This window comes from Canis lupus, chromosome 3 (assembly GCF_003254725.2).
Source record: "Canis lupus dingo isolate Sandy chromosome 3, ASM325472v2, whole genome shotgun sequence".
NCBI classification, from domain to species: Eukaryota; Metazoa; Chordata; class Mammalia; order Carnivora; family Canidae; genus Canis; species Canis lupus.
The window spans coordinates 19,809,530-19,823,394 of NC_064245.1; the positions used below are offsets into that span (position 1 = coordinate 19,809,530).

At 38.3% G+C, this 13,865-nt stretch overlaps 1 protein-coding gene across 42 annotated transcripts in view; it reads left to right on the plus strand.

The window, feature by feature from the left end:
- The window catches only part of MEF2C (myocyte enhancer factor 2C), a 169,021-nt gene that overhangs the window by 114,048 nt on the left and 41,108 nt on the right, over positions 1–13,865 (plus strand). For 25 of the 42 annotated variants that reach the window (XM_025438537.3, XM_025438536.3, XM_049108272.1 and 22 more), the window contains one exon: positions 11,884–12,027. The exons of 4 other annotated variants lie outside the window; for them this stretch is intronic. In XM_025438537.3, coding sequence (XP_025294322.1) covers positions 11,884–12,027 — 144 coding nt within the window. Of the gene's footprint in view, positions 1–11,883; positions 12,028–12,086; positions 12,225–13,865 lie in introns of all 42 variants that reach the window. 13 more of the 42 variants (XM_049108263.1, XM_049108276.1, XM_049108265.1 and 10 more) reach the window with 2 other exon arrangements.

Genomic DNA, 13,865 nt, shown 5'->3' on the forward strand with positions numbered 1-13,865 from the left:
CAAAAAAATGAATGAGTCAGGAAACCAGAGGGCAAGTTGAATGAAGGGTCCTACTGCTAAAATGTTACTGGCACTTTTGATGTCTGTCCTATAGATGCTCTGGTTATATTTCTGGTACCATCGGAAATAACTACATTGCTAGGAGAGCAAATAGAGGCCCTTTGATTAATGGACCCAAAATTCCCATTAATTCATGAAATTCTAAGGGACTGATGCTCTCCTTGGTAATAGGGATAGGTAGAAGTTGGAGCCCCTGCCCTCAATGAGCTCAGTCATGTGGAGACTGAGGAAGGCACACAGTGGCCCTCCAGAAAGCACAGCTGTGTTAAGATTCCAGAGAGGGCTGGTTTAAATACAGACAGTGACTAGAATGGTGTCGTGTGCTTTGTCAATACAGCAAAAGCCTCAAATGGAGAACTGAAACTGAGCAACAACCCGAAGGAGTTTGAAGCACTTTAATTTTTAAGCACCTTTTACTTACCAAATGCTCCTTGATTATTAAAAGGTACAGTTGTAACAAACTTTCTTCCACTGGACTCCTACCCAGGGCAACTAAGCATAAAATCCACAACTTATTAACAATTCACATATAAGATTTATGGTAATGACATATAAGCTGTAGAGGATAAATAGATTAGACACCGTTCTTCCCCACAAGTAGTTTTTAATGTGGAGGAAGAGATAAAACATATCACCAATATAAATTTATTTGCAGAAAAGAAAGAAGAGGGCATTGTAAGTGTCCTACGAGCATTTTGGAGATTTTATCTAAGGGACTTTCTTATTGCCTGTTCTGAGTGTGGATAGAAGTTTGTTCCCTGACCAATTGACCACATCCTTTAAATCTAACATCCAGTACAACAGCCTCTATCTACTTCTAGGACAACCCTCTGAACCCAAAAGAAGTCTTTCTTCCCCAGATCTCGACTTCCAGCCTGGTTTCTGGCCTGGTTTCATGTTCATAGACCAGCTCTGATAGAGCCCCATAGTGTTCTTCTCTCTATTGGTCTAACTGACCCAGCCCCTGATCAGTAACCATCTCACCCATTGTATCATGGGCACTTTTCATTAAACAGAAAGTTTTCCAGTGTATCGGCCCAAGAAATGAAAATATTAGTACTGCATTAACCAAATCCCACAAGATTTTACATCAAAAGAAACAAATAGTAAGGCTAGAGACTAAGGCTGCTAGCCTTTGGCAGATGTAACAAACATTACTGATGTTGAAAGAAGAGAGAAAAGATGCAGTGTTAAAGGAAAAGGAAATCTTAGATCCTCCTAACTTTGGCTTAGTATTTCTGAGCCTCGGTATTATATGTCATCAGGCTGTCCTTGGCTGTCCAGAGGAACCAACCAATTTGTTGCAATATTCTACTATCAAATACTGCACTAGTTACTAAGGATAGGAAGCTCTCAAGAGATACTTCTTATTTACAGGGATCTTAAAGTATAGAAAATGAGACAAAAGGAAGAATACAGAGAGCAACATTATGAAATAAATGTTAGTTACAAAGGTCTGGAGAATCCTAAAAGAGAGACATAGTAATTCTCCTACCTCTCCAATCCACAGGATTCTTTCCTTCTATCATTTAAATTTACCTATGAGGCTGGGGAAAGGTCGGGTTAGAGAGAATGGATTGTAGGGGCAAAAGCAGCCTACACTCTGAGCACAAATTGAGCAAACTGTTCCTTCTATGTTTTCAGCTTCCATTGTGATTCCATCTTAAATAAGAACCTCTATCACTGCAGCCTTGGATTCCATTATTCTTTAATTAGCAACAGCAGTATTTATTGGATATCATCCATGCAGTGGACACATTCAAGTTGCAGTAGATACAGAGGTGAAAAATACAAGGTTTATACTCTTGTGGAGGTTTGTTCCAATGCACTGAGACTCTTCCTTCCACTGGCAGCCACAGTAGCCATGGTGTATATATATTGTTCTCACACAATCCCAGCAATGTTCTGAGGCCCTGATGCCTCATGTTAATGTGTCAGGGCAATATGGGTGTTGAGCAGCATTGCTAACACAGTTGTCAGTACCACTCTCAGATGATTCAGGCTCAGACTCAGACAAAACCCTAGAATTGCCCTATAGCCTAGTTTTCACAGGGCAGATTTACAGAGTGTACTGGCTGGGAAGGCAAGGAATAAGAGGCCCTCTGCCATTGTTGCTGTCCAATACCTATAGAATAACCCAAATCACCAAGAGTGAATGGCAAAGAGAGGGTTTCCCATCAGGCCAAAGGATGGCCCAGGAGAGAGGTAGACTAGGGTCAAGCCTTCCTGGCAGAGGCCCAGGGGTCGGAGAGAGGTCTTAGGAAAGCAAGCAACTTAACCTTCATCTGGGGGTCCCTGGCTATCTCAGAAATGAGGGTTAGGGTCTCTCAAGTACAATTCTCAGGTATGGTCAAAATTGTCATGATGCAAGTCAGTCAGTTGTGACCCTCAAATCTTATTTTGTGTTCTCTTTAGTGAATGCTCTGTGTACACTCTGCTTTTCAGATAAACTAGTGATAAACTACAGATCCTAACTAACAGATTCTTTAAATTACATCAAAGGTAATGCCCTTGTTTCTGAAGGAGAATCTAGGAACAGAAAAGAGAATGCACAAAAGCACTTCTTGTGGTACTTTCTCAGTATGTTTATGTCCTCCTGGCAGTAACCAAAAGCATAGATACCCACAGGAGGCCCAGGAGCTGGAAAGGAATAGTTCATCACACTCAGGACTCTGAGCAACTGTAAAAAGAAAAAAATCAACCATTTGCACCTCATATAAATTAGTCTGTGTCACCTCCACTGTTTCCACTACCACAGAAATATTCTATTGCCACAATCATGAAGTGATTATAGAGCTTGCTTTAACTTACCAGAACTTGTATTCCTTGCATTTTTTACTTAATCTTATTAAAACAAATAAATATCGTTGTCATCTTAGGAGAACACCCAACACATTTCAGTTCATCTGTCAGTGTTAGAAAGTATGACTGTCAAGTTTGTTTGCTTATTCATTTATCCAGTGAACAGTTACTGAGAACCTTTCTTGAGCCCACATGTATTAACCCAGCCCTGTGGCAGGAACCAGAGATACCCAGTCCTTACAGAATTCACTGTCTAATGGTGAAGCAGACATGTTAGAAGATAGATTAGAATATAATATACCGCCTATTTTTAAACACACACGAAAAGTCATGGACTTTAGGGGCACAGAGAAGAGAGTCCCTACGTGCCTAGAAGAGCTAGGAAAGAGCTTCATGGAGCAAGTGATGCCATTAGGTAATAGCTGACCTGCAGGACCTACTGACTTGGGAAGTGATAGGAATTTCCCCCCGGGAGGAACCTGGAGTGCTGGGGGAGAAGGGAGGAAATGAGGCTGGAGAAGAGGAGGGCTGGCTGTGAAAACTAGTGGTGTGGCTGCTGGAAGCCGCCAGGTGTTTATAAGGAGAACAGTGATAAAATTAGATTTGTAAAAATAATGAGACCCTGCTGAAAGTGGGAAGGATGATTGGCTAGAAGGTGAGATCAGAGGACAAACAGATTAAGGGTGGGAGACCACACAGAAAAAAATAGTAATAGAGTCAAGAGTGACTTCTGGGTTCCCAGTTTGAACAACTAGGTTGTGTTGTTTGCTAGGAAAGGAAAGATGGGAGGGGAATGGATAAAGGGATAGGTTACAATCAACAGAATGAATGGGAAAATACATGAGAAAAAGAGATCATGGGAATCCTGTAGAAATGAGGAAGCATGGTAGCAGAGAATGGTAGTCCTGAGCTGATGATAAATACAGGCAGTGTGGGCCACTCCCACGTCATGACTAATCATGTACTGACCCAGCTTCAATTAAAAAAAAAAAAAAAAAAACTTGACAACTAGAGAAGAACCTACATGGAATCAAAAATGATAATTTAATCTATACTTATACATCTACATCTTCTTTTGTAAAAATAAGGCACTAATGGTTTTAAAAAGATGCTTCAGTGTGTTGTTTTTAAAGAATCAGTGCTCCCAATAATCTGCCTTTTTCATCCCTGTAACCCTATTTGCAAGTAAAATCCCATAGTTGAAAAAGGTTAGTAGATGAAGTTACATTTATATTTTAGACTTTTTAAAATCCTGCTTCCTGATATTTGTTAATTTACTCCTCTCTTCTCTTTCGCAACCTTTGTTTAATTTATTATTTCTGTCCTATCTTTTCCTTCCTTATTTAAGAAGCCACTAACATCATTCATTCTTCAAACCCACTTCCAGTTTTATCGTTCATATTCCGGCTTTTTATTTTTTTATCTCATCTTTTATTTTTTTAGCTTGCTTTATAGAGATTATTAGGATTAACTGCATATTTTAGCATGCATTTCCATCATTATATGTTAAATGTTCCCTGCTTAGTATTTTACTTTAGATCTCGCCTGGATTCAGAACGTCAGGGAGTATGTCATGGCCAAGTGTGCCAAACTTCCCCATCTCGGTCCTGTTCCAGGCCAGTCTTGTGATGCATGCCTTGTCCAGGTTCCAGAAGAGGTGTGGGGGAAGAATTCTTAACAAAAACATCAACCCACTGACCTATCCTGAGGCAGCCTGAATCATCCAATTGGCCCTAGAATCACCCTGATTTTCCATGAATCCTCCAGGCTAAGGTTGGCCCAGAATAAGACCAATGTCAAAGCCCAGGAGAATAGTGGAGCAGTAGACTAGCATCCAAAAATGGGGAAAAGGATGAACTTGGCCCAAGAATTTTAAAACATGCTTATTTCAGATTTATAGTGTCTGACTCACATTCACAGAGGTTTCTCCATGCTCTTTAAAATAAGGTCTCTGTTTTCCTTTACTACCTTTACACATTCTGCCTAAAACACCACTCCTGTTTTCCTTCTGCCATGCTGAATCCTGTGCCCTCTTTCCTGCTACTCATTTCATGGCCAAGATTGTATGATCAAGGCTTTTTGACCTTAAAGATTTCGTGAATGCCTAGCTACTTCTGACATTCCATATCTAGACCGGTACCCCAACTTTTAAGTATTCAATGATATAAATCTTGAGTTATAATCAATTTCATACTACATTGCTTTCTGACTTTAAAATGATACATTCAAAAAATAGTCAATTTATAATAGTTACTTAAAAAGAGCACAATAGGGCAGCCCGGGTGGCTCAGCGGTTTAGCACTGCCTTCGGCCCAGGGCGTGATCCTGGAGACCCGGGATCGAGTCCCACGTCAGGCTCCCTGCATGGAGCCTGCTTCTCCCTCTGCCTGTGTCTCTGCCTCTCTCTGTGTCTCTCGTGAATAAATAAATAAAATCTTTAAAAAAAAAAGAGCAAGATAATAATTGAGTTTTAACATAATGTGAAATAATATAAAATGGTGAAAAATTGTAGTTGCAGAAATACTACAGGGAGACTATGCTTTCTCCCTCTGACATCTGAGCATTCTTTCCTGTTGTGTTCATCCATCCATTCCATCTCTCATTAATGCTGCAGACATTTATTAGGCTTCTACCATGTGCCAGGCCCTGTGCTAAGTCCTGCTGATACAAAATGGCTAGTAAACGATCCCTGGCCTCCAGTTCACTCATGGAAAGAAAAACACAGTTGTTCTTCATCATATCTCTGGGAATGCATCTTTGCATCCAGAGGACAACACCTGATTCATAGTAGCACTTAGTAAATATATATCAAGAGATCTGAATCCCACTATCATTTCTGCCTCCAGCCAGCCAGACAGCTTTAGTCCAGTCTTGAAACCTCTGCATACGCTAACATTAAAGTGAAGATGTGCCTTCTGTGTATTCAGCAAGCCCATTTTTTGAGCACCTACAAGTGTGTCAGGCTCTGTTCTATATTGAAACTCCAAAAGCGAATAAAGGAAAGTGCTTGATGAATTGCTTCATAAACTACTGAGAGAGACAAAACATAAGTAATAATGTGTGATAAAGGCTCCAATAGAAAAATGTATACAATAAATAAGTACCTAAATGAGGGAGAAACTAATTCAGCCCTGGTTATCAGAGAAGTCTACAAAGAGGAGGTGATGTGTAAGCTCTGCCTTGAAGAAAGACCGTCCAACTCCAGGGAACAGATACTAGTGGGCTCATTTCAGAAGCCCAGCTTGAGCAAGAACATGAGGTATGAAAGGCCAGTTGCTTATGCACCATAATCCCCACCCCTGGAAGACATGAAGAAGGGCCAGATGATCCTTGGTGGTCTAGTCCAGGATTTAGAGTACCAGTAATTATAGGAACTATCAGCAATTATAGGAACTATCAGCATCTGAATGTTTATATGAAATTCATGGCCACTAAAAGGTATGGGTGGGTGTTTATGTTCTATACATTTAAAAACTTTCAAATCTTTAATTAGTGTCTTTTATTTCCATTATTTAAAGATGGAAAATTGTTTGGCAAAAAATGTTTCAAGTCCAATATTAAGATTATCTTTTGAAAAAGGGAATAAAATTAAACAGTGAAAATCTCCAGCTCTTCCCAGCCTTTTCCTCAGTAGGAGTTAATATCTGGTTAGAATAAGCACTAATAACCTGGAGGAAATACAGTGTTAAGGTTTATATTTTTTATTAAAATTTTCACCACAAATGAATAATTTGGGATAAAATTTAGTTTTTTATAGTCTGTACTAGATATGATTTGCTTGTCTAATTAAAGTCTATCTACCGATTGTAGTAAATTTGCAGTATTTTAATGTGTCTTTTCATTTCTATATTAAGAACAAAGAACTATGGAACGGGAAAGATAGTGCAGACAATGCTTACAGTTTGGGTAATTAAAACCTATGGAGAGATTTCTTGGCACCTAATCTTCCCCCAGCCTAAGTAATCTGTGCTAGAAATCACACACCAAAAACGCCACATAAGATATTTTAGGCCAGTTCAGAGGTTAGTCATTTAAATTTGTATTGCCTGCTTTTCTAAAGCATAAGTGCACCAAACAGTATCTGTGTAGAATAGGTTTTCAGTAATTGCTTGCTGACAATATTTTAAGTGAAAGAAGTCATTCCTTAGGGCGGCCACTCCCCAGGGCTGGAGGGACAAAGCAGCAGTGTGGTAGCAGCTATGGGGGGATGTTTATGAAATATTCTCAGAAACTTCGCTTACAGGCAGTATCCATTTCAACTGCATCTCCTTTTCCTATGTGGAATTACTGCTCTTTAAAGATTATTCAGCTTGTTAAGAGCAGACACTTATTTTCATAAAGCTGTGAAAGACAAGCACAAAAAAATGATTTAATATTAAAGAAAAGGAAACTACCTTTTTTTTAAGTTGATGCCTTTTTCCCTTGGCTTTTATGTGAACATGACATTCATGCAACTAATAGAGATAATTCCTGCATGTGTGCTTGACACATCAACCCTCTGAAGGAAGGGTAATGCTAGCTGTGCAAGAAAGGTTGATTATTTGGATTTTAAGAAAAATTAATGGGTATTTTGGGGGGTTTTGCAAAAAGATTTGAAATTGCTGCTGTGCAGTGCATAGCTACAGGAAAAGAAAGACGATGAAAATGGATATTCTTGAGGGCTAAGATTGCCGAGATGGAAAGAAGTTGAATGGTTGGAAGGTTTAATCGGTGATGGCGACCCTCTAAAAGAAGCTCAATTTTATGTAAATAGCAACAATATAAACCATATAGCTTCATTTAATTGAAAAAGGCCAATAATAATTTCGTTATTTCTTTTTTACTAACAAGAAATAATTAAGAAAGAGAAGCTAGTTTTAACCATTGTATACAGAAGGGATTTTGTAGTTGAGAACATAATGCCTAAGACGAGAAATGAGAGCTCCATGTGGCATTCTTTTCATTTATATTCCTTTCAGTAACGAAATAGAATCTGTTCCCTACATCTATTTCATTAGAATTTTTGAAGCACCTGTCACCTATCATCGTCAGTTTATATGTATTTCAAGTTTTCCTGATGAACAAATGTAATAATGCAGAGTCCATATGTCCACATGTCTGGGAGGGGAGATTCCACGTGGTTTTTGGCTTACCTGTCTGGACTCCTTTCCCCATTTATTGTTTGGAGTATGTCACCTTCTGTCAATCTAATTACTTCTCTAAGAAACGGCTGTTCTCAGCTCACTGCATGACAATCGCTGCCTTGTGAAGACATCCCAGAAGCCTCTGCAGTCAATTGATCTACCCCAGAAGTGTCACTCTCACATGGAAAGTTGAATTCAGTATACAGACTCACTCAAGATTTACCGAGTTCTCTGAGGGAAGAGTCTCTTTAGATACGTAGCAGGAGAAGCTGGTTTCAGTAGATCTCTTGCCTTATCTTGACATACTGAATAAATCTTTTCACAACACAGTCAGCTGCAAGACACTTAAAATATATGCAGCCAGGACTTCTAGCCCCTGTAAAAGAATAATGATTTAAGTGTCTACGTTACCTGACCAATAACATTTGTAGAAGATCAGAGAAGCTTTCAAAGGCCAGAGGCAGAGATTCTGATTTTTCTAGAAAAACGCCTGAAGGAATAATGATTATTTATCCAGTTAGCAGTCCCTTTAGTTTATACCGACTATTTATTGCTACGATGAAGACAGACTGAGCTGAATCTAACAGTATTTCCTTTGTCATCCTTAAACAGCTGTAGATTTTTAATATAATAAAGATAAGACTACTCTTATAGTTCCACATTCACATGATAGTATTTAAGTTTATGCCATCACATCCATCCTCAGAGCCTTATAATTCTACCGTAATCATCTGTTCTTGGCAGAAATGTGTTCTACACGCTCTCAGTGGAGGATAATATATTTGAACAATTTTTTCAATGTTCTAGTTATGTGATTATGGGAATTTGGAACTCACTATTAATTTGCCCTTGAGTTTTGTATTTATGTATCTCAAAATGCCCCCTTTTTTAAATAATACAATTCAACTTGAAGTAAGACTATAATATACCCTTCGACATTAGAGATACTTCATTACTTAGATACTAGTGATGTGCATTGAGAGATAATGTAGTCAGATACAAGAAGAATTTATAAGGAGAAAATGAGCCACTGTTTCCCGCCCCCTTCACTTCTGTTTCCTTTATGACTTCATGCCACTTGCTTTGTTTGCTTAACAGTTTATATAATTCTTTAGGTACAAAATGAGCTCTTGGTCTAATGATTTTTTAACCCAAAAACTAATCATTGCTTTATTGACTAATAAACATTCCCACTCTAAAATCTGACATCTAGAAATATCAATATTTTAGCCATATTGTCATATTTCAAGTTTTCCTACAGCCCAGTTTTTTAATTTCTCTACCCTAATTTATTTCCATGTTAACTCTAACTGCTGTCTTTGCATGTGAGTGAGTGAGATCTATTCTGGATCTCTCACTTTACAAGTGTGGGAAAGCCTGGACAGGGAAAGTACCCCACCCCCACCGCTCCGCTGACAGGAGGCTAGAGGTGTGGACCTTCATGCCTGGCCATGCTGATTTGAGACCTGGCATAATGTTTCCCTAAAATCTTCATGGAAGACGTGTGAGAGATAATGAGTTAACATTTGTGGAGATCTTTCAATAAACTGTAATTGATGTTTGAATTTTTATAAACCAAACACAGTATCTACCCTCGAAAGCTTCATAAGAATATTTAGCACACATGTATGTGCCAGATGGATTGTAATGACAGTTGATAGGCCTCTCCTAGCCCTTGCGTTCTGTTGTCAAAAATCTGCACATCAAAACAACTATAATTTTTACAATATGATTTAATGGCTAAGAGAGTTGGGTGCACATTGAAAAACCTACTGTCTAAATAAGACTATAAATTATTGATAATATAAGATTTTAAATTAAGGGTTTATGTAAGAATATTCCCATTGTGCCTTGCAGAAAAATAGACAGGTAAATTTTGAAAATCATCAGATAATATTTTCTTCATCTGACACCTTTCTCTACATAAGTGAATTTTTATGAAAAATATGTGGATTATGATGCAAGACACTCAAATTATTCTCAAAAGCTCAAGGATATGTGGAGATCAAAGCAGAAACAGATCATAATGCAGCAAACAGTTATCACCCGGAAGAATATTATTGTGGTTGAGATAATGCTAACAAAACAGCCTAAAACAGGAAATTAAGTTAGTGAATAAAAGTATTATTGTAATGTATTGTAACATTCTTTGTAGTATTATTTTAAGAACCCTCCCCAAGGGTACTTATTCTGGGTAAAAATGATGGCGTAGATCCATAGTAGGGGGACAGGTGGCCCCACCAATTATAAATTCCCCAAGATTGTAAATGTATATATTATCATCTTGTGTCAAAATATTCATTTTAATATTCAAACATTATACCACATAATAAGCTGTAACCATATGTTTATTTGTTATATTATACCACTATAACATTAATAAATATTTACAGAGCTGCAGTGTATCATAGATGTATCAGAAATGGTAGCTCTCTTAGTTTGATTTTAAGTGAAAATCTTCAGTGCCTCAGAAACTAATTTTAAATGTTACATTTGTTACACATTGATAAGAGCCAAGGAGTTTAAATTGTTAAGACTGACACCCCCTTTTTAACTCATGTTGTTTTATTTATTTTCCCCAATTGCATGAATTAAAGATGGAGTGTTATCTCAGCTTTGAATTCCTTAGCTTGATGTCGCAGATTTTGCTTTATTTGTATGTGAATTCTGTCTTTAATAAAGATGAGCTCTGCTGAACTTTCCATTAATGAGAGACACTTAGGTACCCAGCTCTTTATAAATGATGTTGGTAGTACCAGGAAAATTCTGAACTGTTGCTAGTCTATTAATAATTGACATGGCAAGCTGTGTGATTAATCAGAAGTTTTATGATCTCTAAAAACACAACTTTATCTCTATAAATCAGATGGTGTACAATTAACTTGACAACTGTCAGTTAAAAGGAAGAAAAAAAAAGAAGGAAAGTAAAACTCAGGACTCCTGACTCATACTTTTTCTGTTTTAGTGCTTCATTTGTATTTATCCTTCTGTGACAGCTGGGACTAGACCAGATAGACCTACATTCAGGAGACAGGAGGTTGAGGATAAGGCACTGACTTCTCACTTTCATGTGTCAGGAGACAGTCTCAGGGTGATCCTACTCAGCTGGAACCAGGAGGAACTTTTGCTAAGTTTGGTCATTATTGACTTAGTTACCTCTTTTCAGTGTTCCCTGGCTTCCTTGCTCAGCTTATGGAAAGTTAAACTCAGCCGCCTTGGCTTTTCGTTCAGCCTGTGTTTATTAGGCAGATAATTTCTCAGTATTCTCAATCTCAATACCGATTTTCACAAATAAAGACTTCTAACCAGACTAGACAAAGGCAGTTCTCCTTATGATGGCAGCGTCTGGACAATCTTCCTGGGTGCTTTGTGAGAATATTAGCGGGGTTCTCTTATGGCCTTTTGCTGTCATGTGCACATCCCAAGGGGTGGCAGGATGCCATGAGCACCAACCATTATGTTAAACTCTAACTAGAGATCTCTTTCCAACATTTCTGCTTTTGACACGATCACAAATTCTGAAATCATTGTGTAATGCCCTGACTGCTAATTTTTCTGTGGGAAGATAGTGTTGCAATTTGCCACCTTACTTGTATTCTTCTGTAAGTGTCTGTCACGTATGAATTCCCTACCGTGAAATTTCAGCCCTGGTACCATCTTTGTTAATTGACTGAATGTAGCTGTAAAGGGAATATTGCCCTTTTATTTTTTGGTAACTAGTAATGAGTACACTATTGAAGTCACGCATGGGTTCTCTCTGTGATTTCTTTACCCTAATGTAAAAAAAGCATATGTAATAACAACCTGAAATACTGGACAGCTTGAACTTCTGTAATACTCCCTGAATGTCTCTTACAGCCTCTGTCTAGGTTTGAACTTTCCAAATTATGTATTTCAGACGTTGAGAAAGAAGGGCCTTAATGGCTGTGACAGCCCAGATCCCGATGCAGACGATTCAGTAGGTCACAGCCCTGAGTCTGAGGACAAGTACAGGAAAATTAACGAAGATATTGATCTAATGATCAGCAGGCAAAGATTGTGTGTAAGTACTCGGAACACCCTTCATTTTTTTTACTCTTGATATTTCTCTGAACCTGGCAGGCCTTGAACAAGAAAGAAAACAAAGGCTGTGAAAGCCCCGATCCCGACTCCTCTTATGCACTCACCCCACGCACTGAAGAAAAATACAAAAAAATTAATGAAGAATTTGATAATATGATCAAGAGTCATAAAATTCCTGTAAGTACCAAAGGTAGATGGCTGGTCTGCTGATAACTGCTGCAGTAACATACCTTAACCCTTTCAGTGATGACTTTCTCTAAGAAGCACTGGAAAGTCAAACCAATAAAATAGCCATCTCATCCCACGGGCAGTGCATTTAGAAAGCAAACCCCAAGGGATGCTGAAATTACGTAATCTAAGAGTTGCCATCAAGAAGTTCATTCAGAGGTAGAAGATATACAGGCGGAAGAGAAAGATCTATGCAACACACCCTGAATTTACACAATCTTTTAAACACACAGTTCACACGAATCACAATGCACTGGTAAAACACTGGAGTCTCCTTCTGAACAAGTTTGAGGACTTACTATAAAATATACATGAATCCGTACTGAGACCAGATACACGTGTTGAACTGCAGTTCTCTGGTGTAAACTGCCCATCATCACCCAAAGAGAAGCTTAGTTCTGAATAAAGCTTCAGCCCCTTCTCCCTAAACATGGCATTCAACAACAGCACTGAAGGGTTAAAGCTAATGCTCGCTGCAGGGAAACAGACTGCATGAAAACCTAATGGTAAGATTTCAACATGTTTGTGTGCTGGGGTGATTTTAAGGCTTTACCAGAATATCCGCTTTGCCTACACCAACATTTTCCATGCTTTAACATTTGGCTAAATTTTGTCTTAACCAAGTCAAAAGATGTCTAACAATCAATCATATGCCTTGCCAGTTATTTAAGAGAAATAACTCTGCATGTATTATTTTGTTTGCCCACATAGAGAGGGGGAAGTACATACCTTTTATTATATTTTGTCATCAGTCAAGTGATGTTAATTTTGTGACATCAAGTGATGCAACTCAGAGGTTCACGCATTTTCTGAATAACTAATGTTAGTGTCTTAAACCCTCATTGTGTACCAGCTCTTCAGGAGGTAATTAATTACTTCCTCAAAAAAAGAACATTTTTCATAAGTTAGCAAAATACTCTCAACCTGAGGATTGGGAGAGACACTGCAGTGAAAATATGCCTCAGCAATTACAAATACAGATATTTGGGGAGGAGTGCTCTAGGCTGAGTCCACAGCTGCACTCACAGGATAAATAAATGCTTTACATATAGTAAGTGCATAACCAACCTGTGTTGAGTTAAATTGTGCACTTTAAAACTTATTTATAAAATGTATGAATATTAAACTTTCTATCCTCCTAAATATGTCTGCTTCCTTTGTTAAATGAAATAATGTCAGCAGTAGAGCTTTTGTTGAATCGGAATTATTAATACACTGTATCATGAAAGAAAACTAAGTGACTTAAATTCTTAACAGGTTTCATAAAACCAAGTACTACCACAGTGAGCACTTTATCAAAAATAAAATATTTCCTATCAGATGCAATGCATATTATTATACTCAGAATTCTTTTTTTTTAAGATTTTATTTATTCATAAGAGATGCAGAGAGAGAGAGAGACAGACATAGGCAAGGGAGGAGCAGGCTCCATGCAGGGAGCCCCATGTGGGACTCGATCCCAGGACTCCAGGATCACGCCCTGGGCCTAAGGCAGACGCTCAACCGCTGAGCCACCCAGGCGTCCCTATACTCAGAATTCTTAAATGATAAAATGCCCATTGAGATTTTATCTTGCCCAGAAGGAAAGAA